The following is a 12915-nucleotide window of genomic DNA, read 5'->3' as shown; positions in this document are numbered from 1 at the left end:
ACCCCTACTAGCCCTCCATACTCTACACACAGACTGCACTGGACTGACGGGTCCACCCACCCCACCCCACCCCACCCCGGCTCCCTGCACCCATCCCTGTCCTGTGGCACTCTCCTACAGATTTTAGTTTCCATTTTAATTACACTGTGTATGTGTGTGTCACAGCATATGGGCGGAGGCCAGGGGACCAGTTCACTCCTTCTGGAGGTTGAACTCAGGTCATCTGCGTTGAGCCGTCCCGCCAGCCCACAGCAAGCCTTTGGAGTAAGACATGCCGGTGGCTGCCCTTGCCCAGGGGGATGTGCAGCGTGGCCACCTCAGTCAGGTCCATCTTGTCAGCTGCTGGCTCATCATGTACCCAGTCTTGGCAGGTGCTGGACTGGGGCCACAGGGTCCAGACAGGCTTGTGCCCTCTGGGCCCTCCATCCTTGGTGGCGGGGAGAGACAAACAGGAAAGCTGGTGTTTCCACAGGTGGTCTGAGAACACTCTGGGAGGAAGTGACCAGGGAGGACAGAGGGGAAGGGACAGGCAAGGGCATCTCGGGTCAGATGTCACAGTGAGAAGGGGCTGGTCCATGAGAGGACAGAGGAGGTGAGTGACCAAGCAGAATGTCTTAGGGTGTTTAGGGAGCTAGAGGCCTGGGGCGTCTGAACCCCAGGAGCCAAGCACAAGTCAGTGAAATGGAGTCAACGGTCCTGGGTTTAGAGGCTCCTCCTGGCTGTCTGCGGACAATTCTAAGAGGAGATAGAAATAGAGGCTGAAGTCAGGGATGGGCAGGTGAAGGGGGTAAGTGTTAGGTGTTCTCTGTCTCTCTGTCTCTGTCTCCCTCCCTCCCCGTCCCTTCCTCTCCTGCCCCCACTCCCTGTCAGGGTCTCCTATGCATCTGAAGCAAGCACTCCAGCAGTGAGCTCCATCCCTGGACCCTAAACTGCTCCCCTTTTTCGTACCTTCTTGGCCAGCATGCTCACCCACTTTGTGGGCTCTGGACATAGGCTCCAAAGAGCCACCAGCAGGGCTCTGGGGACTTGGGTACAGCTCCTGAACAATGGTCTCCCGGTGGGTTCTTAGGACCTAACACCCCTTTCTGCCTTTATGTCTCTGACCTCAAGGTGTGGGCCCTCGGGCACATGTGTGTCCCTGGGGCACAGGAGACTCACTGACTGACAATAGGAACCTTGGTGACCGAGGGACTGAAGTTGGTGGCTGTGGCTCCCCCAGGGTCTTAGAAGGAAAGGAAGAAAGGGGAAACAGTGTGGGAATGTGGGTGTGTATTGGCCTCACATTACGGAAGGGAACTGCCACACGAAAATAAGTGTTTAATGAAATGTCAGCCGTGCATAGTGTGATTCAGCGGGTCGGCTCCAGAACATTTCAGCTCCTTAGTGGTTATTTATCAGTTCTGTTGGATGTTCAATGGGGGTGGAGGTGGTGTAGGATGAGCCTGTGCCAGAATTGCTGCCGTCCTTGAAACAGTTCTGTTGACAACTCTACCCAGATGGCCAGGGACCAGGGAGGGAGGAACGGGCTGTACTGCGGGCTGAGCGAGCCCTCCAGCCAGCCCTGCAGCAGACCGCAGCATGGATCGGCACCTTTCACACGTGCTGGCCTCCTGCGCAGCAGTGAACCCTAGTGTTGAGCCCCCACCACCAAACAAAACAGAGGGGTGATACCCTCAGCGTGGTGTTCCACGAAGAGCTGGCACGTCCAAGGTGCAGATGCGGCCACTCTGCAGGTTTGTGCTTACCCATTCTGCCACATTGCCTCCTGGGCCACAGGGTAAAAGGGAGCAGATGCCAGGAGGTCTCACACACACACACACACACACACACACACACACACACACACACGCCCTGGACTGAGGAGATGCTCAGAAGGGAAAGTGCTTGCAATCTGAGCATGAGGACCTGGGTTCGAATCCCTAGCACCCACAGAAAAAGCGAGGTGGGATAGCACACACTGGTAATCCTAGCACTGGGAAGCCGAGACAGGAGGATCCTGGGAACATAGTGGCCAGCTAGGCTAACCAATGGTGAGCCGGGCGGTGGTGGCGCACGCCTTTAATCCCAGCACTCGGGAGGCAGAGCCAGGCGGATCTCTGTGAGTTCGAGGCCAGCCTGGTCTCCAAAGCGAGTTCCAGGAAAGGCGCAAAGCTACACAGAGAAACCCTGTCTCGAAAAACCAAAAAAAAAAAAAAAAGAACACCAATGGTGAACACAGTGAGCCAGTCTAGGTCCAAAAACCCTGTCTCAAAGGATAAGAAGGAGAGAGCTAGGGGAATAAACTCCATGTCAGCCCCTGACATCCATATGCACACACACCCCTACACATACATGTGCACATCCATCCATACACCACACACAACAACAACAACAAAACGTGTCCTCTGAGAGTCCCGTTTGTTTCCTCCATTACCCGAATACCCACAGCAATGCCTCCTGTGCCCTCCAGTGCCAGGCTTCCAGCCAGCTCGTCTCTATCCCTGGTCGCTGCAAGACACAGCTTTTCCAGACCACAAATGCATTGTTATGAGGCAATTTGAGTTTGTTTCAGGGCTGGGAGAGATAACAGAAGGGCTTGTGCCTCCCATCAGTCGGTGAATGGCTCCCCAGCAACCCTTAACTCAGACAAGTGGAGCGAGACAGCCAGGAGGGGAGGGAGGCACATGCCAGCCGAGCTCCTGCTCCAAGTAGTGAGCACTGGGCAGGGCAGGGCAGAGCAGGGAAGGACTCGGGGGCTGATCCCTCACATAGGAAGGTGAGCGCGCACGTGATTTCCCACATCTGGCATCAATTAGACAAGGTACTAACAGGCAAGAAGCTGGTAGGCTGAGGACCAGATGTTCGCTGTGATGCATGATTTTAGCGGCCCTTTAGGAACTTGTGTCGTGTGGATTTTAAGCAATATCCGTGAATAGTCAGCCCCCACCTCCACCACCACCACGCCATCTCTGCAGATTCTACCTCTGTGCGCTCAACCCCCAAGGATCAGGCGTGTTCAGAACAAAGTGTGTCTGTGCTGGGCATGCCTAGAATTGCTTTCTTGTCATTATATCCCAGACTAGAGAGTGTAACAACTATCCATGTAGCATTATGTCGAATTAAGTGGTATAAGGAACCCGGGGACAGGCTGAAGTGTCCTGGACTCTGTGTGGGTCTGTGGTCTGGAAAAGCTGTGTCTTCGTATCCACAGGGGCCTGGAACCACTCGAAGTCCTGGGGAACCCAGAGGGGGACACTTATTGTCTCCATCATAGAAGGAGAGGCTGAGGTATCCAGAGAGAGAAAGAGCCAGGCACACTGGCTCAGACCTGTAATCCTAGCACTCAGGAGGCTGAGACAGGAGGATCAAGTGTTCTAAGCCAGCCTAGGCTACATAGCAAGACCCTATTTCAGGAAATAAGAAAGAATAAAAAATTTACCAAGGGCACACCGTCTTCAATGCTGCAGGATTTCTGTGGAGTTCTGAGGATTTGGGAGGTGATGGGTTTGAAGTCACTGCATTTTTGTTTAACATTTGTGTGTGTGTGTGTGTGTGTGTGTGTGTGTGTGTGTGTGTGTGTTAGAGGTCAGAGGAAAACTTTCGAGAGTCTTTTCTCTCCTACCTCATGGGTCCCAGAGATTGGTCTCAGGTTGTCTGACTTGGGGACCAGGGCTCTTCCTCTTCCCTAGTGAGACATCTCACCTGTCCTGTTTAGAGTAGGTATTGTCACTTCCTTCGGGAAGAGGTACAGTGTTGGCACACCGCCCCCACTGACCCCTACAATCTGTAAGCTACCCCTGGGCTCCTTGTGTCCTGTATGTTCATTATTTTTGTCACGCCCACTTTTCTTCACTGATGTCCTTCAGGATTGCCTTCAACTAAGTTCCTCCAGCTACCAGTGGCGTCTCAGGGACAGTGGCACCGCTCGTGTGTCTCTTGTGTCTGCCTCGTCTCTCCAGAGCACTTTCTCTGTCACCGAGTTCCCTCTGGTGACTCTGGGGAACTGCTCTGTCACCAGGTGTGGGAAACAACACCACTTCTCACCCTGCTGTCCACTCAGGAACTGAATGGCTTTGGTGGCAATGTGTCAACTGCAGGCCATGCAGGAAGGGACACACTTGACCCTTGATCCTGATGTCCTGGCCACACAGTTTTTCCTTTGCACAATCAGTTTATGCATTGAGGTAACAGGCTGCACCGTGTAGCAGAGGGCATTTGTACATAAACCATGGCAGCTGAAGCCTGTGCTCTGTCTCCAGGACTTCTAGACCACAGTCAGGACAGGGCATGCAAATCACTTCCCCACTGTACACGTAGGCCCTGGACCTGGCTCACAGGACCAGTCTGCTTGCTGCACATCCTGTCAGGGGATGTCAATCCAGCCCTGCTTCCTGGGGACTAGCATTGGCTTGTACATTGTCTCTGGCCTTTCTTGACCTGCCATTGTCTTAATCTGCTGCCACATTGTTCTGTCCCAGCACCAGCCCCCAGCCCCCTCCCTCAGGTACCATCCCAGCCACTACCACTCCGAGAGAACAAGTTTCCCGGCCCCAGCTACAATCTGGGCTGCAATGCTCCTCTTGGCTCTCGCTCCAGCTCTCTCTCTTGGCTGCGACTCTCAGCCCCCCGGCCCACGCTAATCTGCTTCTCCCACCTCTACTGGTGCCGGAATAACCATTTTAAAAACTGCCCTGGGGAAATCTAATCAAATGAGAGCAAAATCTAATTTGGCACTAAAAGCCTCCGACTGAAGCCCTGATTTCTGGGGCTTCATGGAGCCTGGATAATAAGGTCTTTCTGGGTTTCGCAAGGGTCCAGGACTGGAAAGAAGAAAGGGTGAGAGGAGATGATAGGAACTGTGATATTCCTGGTACAGAGGATGGGCAGGGAGAGCACGGCTTCCTCATCTCGCTCACCTGGCTAAGCACCGGTGGTTGTGAGCATTTGGAGCACACCAGCATCACAAAGACCTTGGCCTTCATCTTTGGGGATCCCCAGCCTGGGACCCGGGAGAGCTGGGCGGAAACCCAGTACCACTGTGGGATTCTGCCACCTTTCTCTGGTTCTCACTCATCTGCCCAGTCAGGAGCTGTTTCCTACTTCCTGAGCAAGCTGTGGTCCTGGGTTCTTTGGGGGACATGACAATGCTGTAAATGTGTCCCAGGACACACTCCATGAAGTACAACATCTGGCAGATATGGATGCTGGAAGGCTCTGGCCACTTCTGCTCACTAGCTTCCAGGAGACAGCAAGATCGAGCCCCTTTTCCTATGACGTCACCTCCTCCCTCCCGCTCTTCTACCTTGGGTTCCCCAAATGTCCCAAGCTTGCTCCTATCACAGGACTTTGTACCTTGCAGTTCCCCCTGCCTGGCACAGTGTCTCTCAGCCTGCCACACTGCAAGTGGATAATCCTGTCAAGCCTGCCCCCCAGTGGTCCATTTGCCTATCTAGGCTACGTGACCCTATGGTTACACAGCCTTCCAAAACAGCGCCATCTGCTGGGGATCCAGTGTTCAAACACATGAGCCGGCGGGGCGTATTTTACACTCAAACCATACCACCACCTCAGGAAACGCAGGCTGTAGGTGACCAATCAGCCCTTTACATGACAGAGGTTGCTGAATGAATCTGAAGCCATACATGCCCTGGGGCTGTTACCCTAAATTCACCAATTCTATTTGCTGTCATTGTGGTTTTGATTGATAACTGGCTCTCTTTTTTTTTTTCACTCTTTGCACTTCAGTGGCTTCCAGAGGAAACTTTTCCATCCCTGTACATGTATACTTTTTCCGTTTTAATTTCATTTTTATTTGTAATATATTTCTAAATTTTATTTACATGTATAATGAATGTGTGTTGTGTGAGTGGATGCCACATGTCTACAATTGCCCTCCATGGCCAGAAGAGGGCACCAGATATCCTGGAGCTGAAGTTAACATGCAGTTGTGAGCTTGGGGGCTGGGGACCAAACCTGGGTCTTCTGGAAGAGGAGGAGCATGCTCTTGCTACCTAGCATCTCTCCACACATACCCCAGTATTCCAGGACTGGGGGGTGGGGGTGGGGGGGGAGGCTATCTTACATTCTTCATTGTTAAAGTTCTGAGCCAGTACAGAAAGAACTGTAACAATGACGGGAGCCAACCGGGGTCTGGTAAAGGTAACATGGAAAGGCTTCTTCCTGATGACATTTGAGCTTCCAAGCCTTGTTCCAAGCTCCAGCTGAAGTACCTCCCAACCCCCGCACGCACATGCTAAAAAATTCCTTCTTAAAACAGCACCCACCCACAGCTCTCTCTCTCTCTCTCAAGGATAAGCCAGAAAAAAGGTTTGGGCTCCCGAGTTCCCAATTTATCCCTTCAAACCCTCAAGTTGTCTGGGCCAGTGGTCAGCAAACTATGGTCCATGGACTATATCCGGCTGTCCATCTGTTCTTATAAATAAAGGTTTATTGGGCCACAGCCACATCCATTTGCTAATGTCTTTTCTGCCCCTGTTTTCTACAAAGGTACCTGCCACAAAGGTGGTCTAGCCTGGGGATGGACCCGCTGGGCCCTGCTGTATGTGGACTCTCAAGCAGGAGGGGCAATGGGGAGTGAAGAGGTAGGCGTGTCGTGGAGTAGAGCATGAAGGCAGAATCGCCTGCATTGAGGAGTGAGGACCCTGGAACACTGAGGGGGTTGATTAGATCTGGCCTGAGGCAGCCCTGATCTCCTCGGGCCTTTTCAGCTCTCAGAGTATGGTTCCAAAGGACCCAGAGATGCTCCAGGGCTGCTGGGGATGGTGGAATTTTTAAATAAGGTCACAGTTTCTCCTCTTGGGCACCACTGACTGACATTTTGTTCTGGAAGGTTCTTTGTGGCCAGGAGGCTGCCCTGGGTGTTGGAGTAGGGGTAGCCATCTAGTAGCCCTTAGAGTCATCCATCATAACGCTAGAGGTACCACCCTCTGAGCTACCAGGACCATCTGAGAGACAAGGGCAACCTGGATGGAAGGTCCACTTGGAGAACTGAGCATGCACAACAGGGCATCTTGACCTTCGTCCTAGACCACCTTAGCATGACCTTGTCATGCTCCATGGGAAGGGAAAGACTGGCTTCTTGCTCTTTCAGAGAGCTGTGGGATCTGCTTGCCTCCAAGGACCTCGTCACTCCAGTCACCCAGCCAGAAACACTATACACACACACACACACACACACACACACACACACACACACACACACACCAACCAGGTTCTGTCTGTTCGTCTCTCCGCCTTCCCACGGAAGGATTCTTCTTCCTGTTTTCACTTCTCTGGTGCCTCGATTCTTGCAAGCAGTATTTCCTCTGCATCTCTCAGGAGCTACTGAGGAGTCCTCAGCAGACATGTCTCCTTTGTCCTGTACCTGAGGAACTCTCGAATCCCAAGCTCCAAGGACATGGTTCTCTCCACCAGCCACCTGCCAGGTCTCCAAGGATCCTACTTTGTTGCTGCTGCTATCCCCTGAGGCAGCAGGCTGCCCCCAGCTCTGTTCTCAAAGGTCCATCATGGAGGCCCAACACTGTCCTCTGGACCCACAGGAGCCCAGCCCCTCCTGCCTTCTCCTATAAGCATTTCCTTCCATACCTCTCTCATCCTGAGTGTTACACCAACACCCACAGGCACTCCCTGTCACAGGGCACATCTCCTATCAGTGTGCTCTTGAGTTCTCCTACCTTCCTACCTCAGATAAAGTCCTGTGCTTGCCTTAATCATGGAGGAGTGACTCAGGACCTCAGGGTCCCTGTCTGGAAATAGGGGACTAGGGTGTGACCTCTGTGCAAAACAGTCTGTCCCCTCGTCCTCTGGAGAGGCTCCATATCTCCCCCCTTCCTGATGAAGTTCAGATCAGTGTGCTTTTGTTAACCACAGGCATTGTTGTTGACAAGTGTGACACAGAAGTGCACAGTGGCCAGATGGCCACACCACAAAGGCCACCAGTGGGCCTCTGTGTTTCTGCAAGAAATAAAGTGGGACCGTGGTGCTAAAAGCCCCCAGGCCTCTCAGCCTCCTCCCCTCCCTGCATCCAGCACTGTGGATTTCTGCTGCCCAGATTTTGAATTTCATTAAATCACATCTTTTTTTTAAATTTATTTATTTCTATTTTATGTGCATTGATGTTTTGCCTGCATGCATGTCTGTGTGAGGGTGCCAGATCCCTGGAACTGGAGCTATAGACAGTTGTGAGCTGCCATGTGGGTGCTGGGAAGTGAACCCAGATCCTTTGGAAGAACAGCCAATGCTCTTAACCACTGAGCCATCTCTCCAGCCCCTAAATTACATCTTTTTAAAAATATCACTGGAATTTATATTTTATTTTTTTATTTTATTTTGTGTGTGTGTGTGTGTGTGTGTGTGTGTGTGTGTGTGTGTGTGGTGAATGAGTGAGACTCTTGTGCTGGAAGATGGCATTGGGTCCCTGCAGCTTGAGTTTACCAACCATTGCCCAGTGTAGATGGTAGGAACCAAACTTGGCTTCTCTGCAAGAACAGTATGTGCCCTTAACCTCTGAGCCGTCTCCAGCCCTGTAAAGATTCTCCCAGTTGATTTCTACCTGGTCTGTCTCTCATACTGTTAGCATGTGCCCACACTCTTGGATGTAGCGCAAGCCTGTGCCATTTTCTATTATATACATTCCAGAGTTTCATGACACATCTTCCCCTAATGAACTTCTTGTTTCTATTTGCCTTCTGAGTATGCTGCTGTCACTATATCCTGGGTGGCTCTTGATGAATATGTGCATGTTTTGCTGTGGGGTAAATATTCGGATTGCTGGGTCAGAGCCCATGTTCAAGTTCGGCAGACAGTGCCAAAGAGATTCCAAAGTGTTGGGCCAGTTGGCACACCCCAGCTATCTGCAAGAACACCTGTTGGTCCCATCCCCACCAAACTTTGGGGTACTGTCACCTTTTCTGGGACTGTGGAAGATGGACTCCAGAGCATCCATAGGCCTGAACAAGGGGTATCTAGTCACTGTTCTACTGCTGTGAAGAGACATTATAACCAAGGCAACTCTTACAAAAGAAAGCATTGAATTAGGGCTGGCTTACAGTGTCAGAGGAGAGTCCATTATCATCATGGTGGGACATGGCAGCAGGCAGGCAGGCATGGTGCTGGAGAAGGAGCTGAGAGTTCTTCATCCTGATTCACCGGCAGCAGGCAGACAGGGTGAGACTAGGCCTAGCGTGGGCTTTTGAAACCTCAAAGCCCATGTGTTCCAGCGACACACTTCCTCTAACCAGGGCACACCTCTTCCAACAAGGACACACCTTCTAATCTTTGCAAACAGTTCACCAACTGGGAGACCAAACGTGCAGATATAGGAGCCTGGGGCAGCCATTCTATCTTAAACCACCACAGAGGAGACGAGACTCGGACTTCTCACTGACCTACAGCAGAAACGACCCGTTTGCTTCCACCATGCTCACAGGCCACAAACCAGAATCCAGGACTTTGTCATCCATAGAAATCACTGACATTTTAAGCAGGATGTGGTGGTTCGTAGCTGTAATCCTAGTCCTCAAGAGGCTGAAGCAGGAGGATTGCCATGAGTTTGCAGTGGTCTGGTCTACATAGTTCCAGGATAGCTTGGGCCACACAGTATTAGTCCTTGTTAAGAGAAGAGAAGGTGGGAGGTGGGTAGGGGAGGGAGGGGCCACTGCCATTTGAGTCCCGCTACAGTTATTACAGAGATCACAGAACCAAATACTTTCACTCACCGCTACTTAGAAATTATCACTTCTTGGCAAGTTTTTGCTTTTGATATATTTCACATTTTTTATTATTTTTACTTAAAAATTATTTTAAAGTGTGTAAGTGTGTGTGTGTGTGTGTGTGTGTGTGTGTGTGTGTGTGTGTGTGTTTAACATTATAGGCAATTGTAAGTCCCTGACATGGGTGCTGGGACCTGAACTCAGGTCTCAGGGAAAGCAGTGCATATTCTTAACCCCTGAGCCATCCCTCCATCTGCTTTTGACCCCTTAATTTTTAAAGGACATATCATCTACTGTACATTATTTTAGTATTTCTATAGCCATATTTCAAAATGCCTTGACTTTTCCCTGTAATCCTCCTATCCATTTTATCTTGTGCATGCAAATCTCTGTGAGAAGGGGCCCTGGGCTCCCCCTCTTGCCAAAGGGCGGGGGGCGTATCGGTCTCTGGCTGTGAACAGTCATGTTTGTCAACATCGTTCAGTGATGCCAAGGCCAAGTCTGGCTGCTCCCTCACGCCTCTGATCCCTGTTCCCTTCCAGCTTTCTTCGGAAAATACCTCAATGAGTACAATGGCTCCTACGTGCCTCCAGGCTGGAAGGAGTGGGTCGGACTGCTTAAAAACTCGCGATTTTATAACTACACGCTCTGCCGGAACGGGGTGAAGGAGAAGCATGGCTCTGACTATTCCACGGTAAGCTGTGCCCTCCCCAGGCCCAGCCTCCCGGGGTTGGCGCGCACGTTTTCCGTCTCTCTATTCTAGAGTCAACTCAAATGCCACCTCCTCCAAGAGGCCCCATCACTGTTCCAGCCCCGTTTCTGGAGTCCGAGCTCCAACACTCAAGGGTGACATCCACAACTCACTTCTCTGTGCCCCGTTTCTAAGTGGGGATGGTTACCGTGCCCACTCTCTACAGTTACATGAGTAAACACAGACCCGTTCTTGGCGGGCTGCAAACACGCAGTTGTGTTATCGTTATCTCTTCTGTCTGTCATGGAGGGGGACCAGCTGCTGCCCCGCCTGCCATGTTCCCTCCTCTCTTCCGCTCTAGTTTCCTCCGCCAAGTTTCACCTCTTAGTTCCCTTTCTGTTGCTGTGAAAAGACACCATGAGCACAGCAACTCTTATAAAGGAAACATTTAATTGGGGTAACTTACAGTTTCAGGGGTTCAGTCCATTATCATCATGGTGTGACATGGCAGCATGCAGGCAGACATGGTGCTGGAGAAGGAGCTGAGAGTTCTACATCTTGATCCACAGGCAACAAGAAGTGAACTGAGACACTGGGCATGGCTTGAGCATTTATGAGACCTCAAAGCCTACTCCCACGGTGACACACTTCCTCCAGTGAGGCCACACCTCCTCCAACAAAGCCATACCTCCTAATAGTGCCACTCTGTATGAGCTTACAGGAGCCAGTTACATTCAAACTACCACACTTGACGAAAGCAATGACCACATGCTGCTACTCATTTCCCCTCTCCACCTGCACGGTCCAGGATCCCAGCCAGGGGCTGGTGCCACCCACAGTGGGCCGGTTTTCCCACCTTGTGTAAAGCAATGGAGATAATCCCCTTCACGGACATGCTCGGGTCTGCCTCCCTGCTGATCCTAGATTCTATTAAGGTGATAATAAACACCAACTGTCATATTCTGTATATTGTCCTTGCTTATCCAATGTCCACCCTGCCGTCAGCTCCATGAGGACAGTGATCAAGGCATGTTCATAGCTCTGTGCCTGATGCCTAGCATGGTGTGTGGCACGTAAGGAACACTTAGTCTCAAATCCCCCAGTCCTCACCATTCTCTTGCCTCTCCCTCCCCCAGGATTACCTCACGGACCTCATCACCAACGACAGCGTGAGCTTCTTCCGCACATCCAAGAAGATGTACCCACACAGGCCCGTGCTCATGGTCATCAGCCACGCAGCTCCCCACGGCCCCGAGGACTCGGCCCCTCAGTACTCACGCCTCTTCCCCAATGCATCCCAGCACATGTAAGCCTCAGCCTCAACATGGCAGAGTCACTGGTAAACATGTGAGTGGGTGGGTCAGGGCTCAGCAGCGGGACAACTGTGTTGTAGCTAAGCATCCCTGTAACTGTCCTGGTTAAAGAACCCAAAAGCTGCCATGGCAGCACTTGAGGGGCAGAAACAGGAGGGTCAAGAGTGCAAGGCCAGCCTCAGCTACATAGACAGTTGAGGCTAGGCTGGGCTGCATGAGACCCTGTCTCAATAATAATAATAATAACAACCAAGAGCAGGGGATGGGGGAGCTGGGGAGATGGCTCAGTCAGTCGCCAGGGCACACAAAGATCTCAGGAGTCCAGCTGTTTATCAGGTGTGGCTCTAAGGACACAGGCCAGCCAGCCTGGCTCAGCCCAGATGGTTTCTGGACTGGGATCCGTGTCCTCACACACATCCTCATAATCAGTGGATCTGCACACCCAAGGCTCCCTTTGTGAGGCTCAGTGTTTATATCCTACGTGTAAACCCTTCCTTCGCGGATGGAGCCTGTCCACTTCCGTCGTGTGTCAAATCACCTGACAGAAGGGGACTGGGGAAGGAAGGATTTACTTCCGTCCCCAGTTTGAGGGTCCAGGCCGTCACATCGGGGAGCGCATGGCGGGCAGAGCAGGAGGCATCTGCAGTCGGGACAAAGATGAACGCTGGGGCTCAGCTGGCCTTCTCCTTTGTATTCAGTCCAGGACCCCAGGTTATGGGATGGTGTTTCCCACATTCGGGAAGGTTCCTACCGCTTCAATTAAATCTCTCTGCAAAAAATAAACCACCCTCCCAGTTCATAGGTGACTCTAAATCCAGCCTAGGTGCCAACAGATATTTACATCACAGTGTCCACAGTTCCACCAGCTGCTGGCTGTGGGTAGGCCTTTGATCTTCATGGTGACCCTGGTGTATCCATTCTCTGTTGCCGTGTGACAAATGACTCCAGAGTTTTACCCGATTAAACAGCAGGTTCACATCACCTCATAGGCCGTCAGTGCACTGAGGCCCCGACCAGCTGCCTGGTTTTGGCTGTGTAGGCCTCTCTATAAGGCAGTACAGAAAGCCAAAGAGAGGTCAGGAAGGAAGTTACCATCCTTTCTACCCGGACAGGGGACACATATTCAGAGAAGCCTACAAGGGGTGTGAACACCAAGAGGAGGGGCCGTTAGGGCCACTTCTGATGCTGTCACACTTACTGT

At 51.7% G+C, this 12915-nt stretch overlaps 1 protein-coding gene across 2 annotated transcripts in view; it reads left to right on the top strand.

The window, feature by feature from the left end:
* Sulf2 (sulfatase 2) overlaps window positions 1-12915 on the top strand; it is an 85926-nt gene that overhangs the window by 54628 nt on the left and 18383 nt on the right. For both annotated transcript variants that reach the window (XM_059261929.1, XM_059261928.1), the window contains exons 4-5: window positions 10253-10404; window positions 11538-11707. In XM_059261929.1, coding sequence (XP_059117912.1) covers window positions 10253-10404; window positions 11538-11707 — 322 coding nt within the window. The remainder of the gene's footprint in view (window positions 1-10252; window positions 10405-11537; window positions 11708-12915) is intronic.

This window comes from Peromyscus eremicus, chromosome 4 (genome assembly GCF_949786415.1).
Source record: "Peromyscus eremicus chromosome 4, PerEre_H2_v1, whole genome shotgun sequence".
NCBI classification, from domain to species: Eukaryota; Metazoa; Chordata; class Mammalia; order Rodentia; family Cricetidae; genus Peromyscus; species Peromyscus eremicus.
This window is presented reverse-complemented; position numbering and strand designations above follow the sequence as displayed.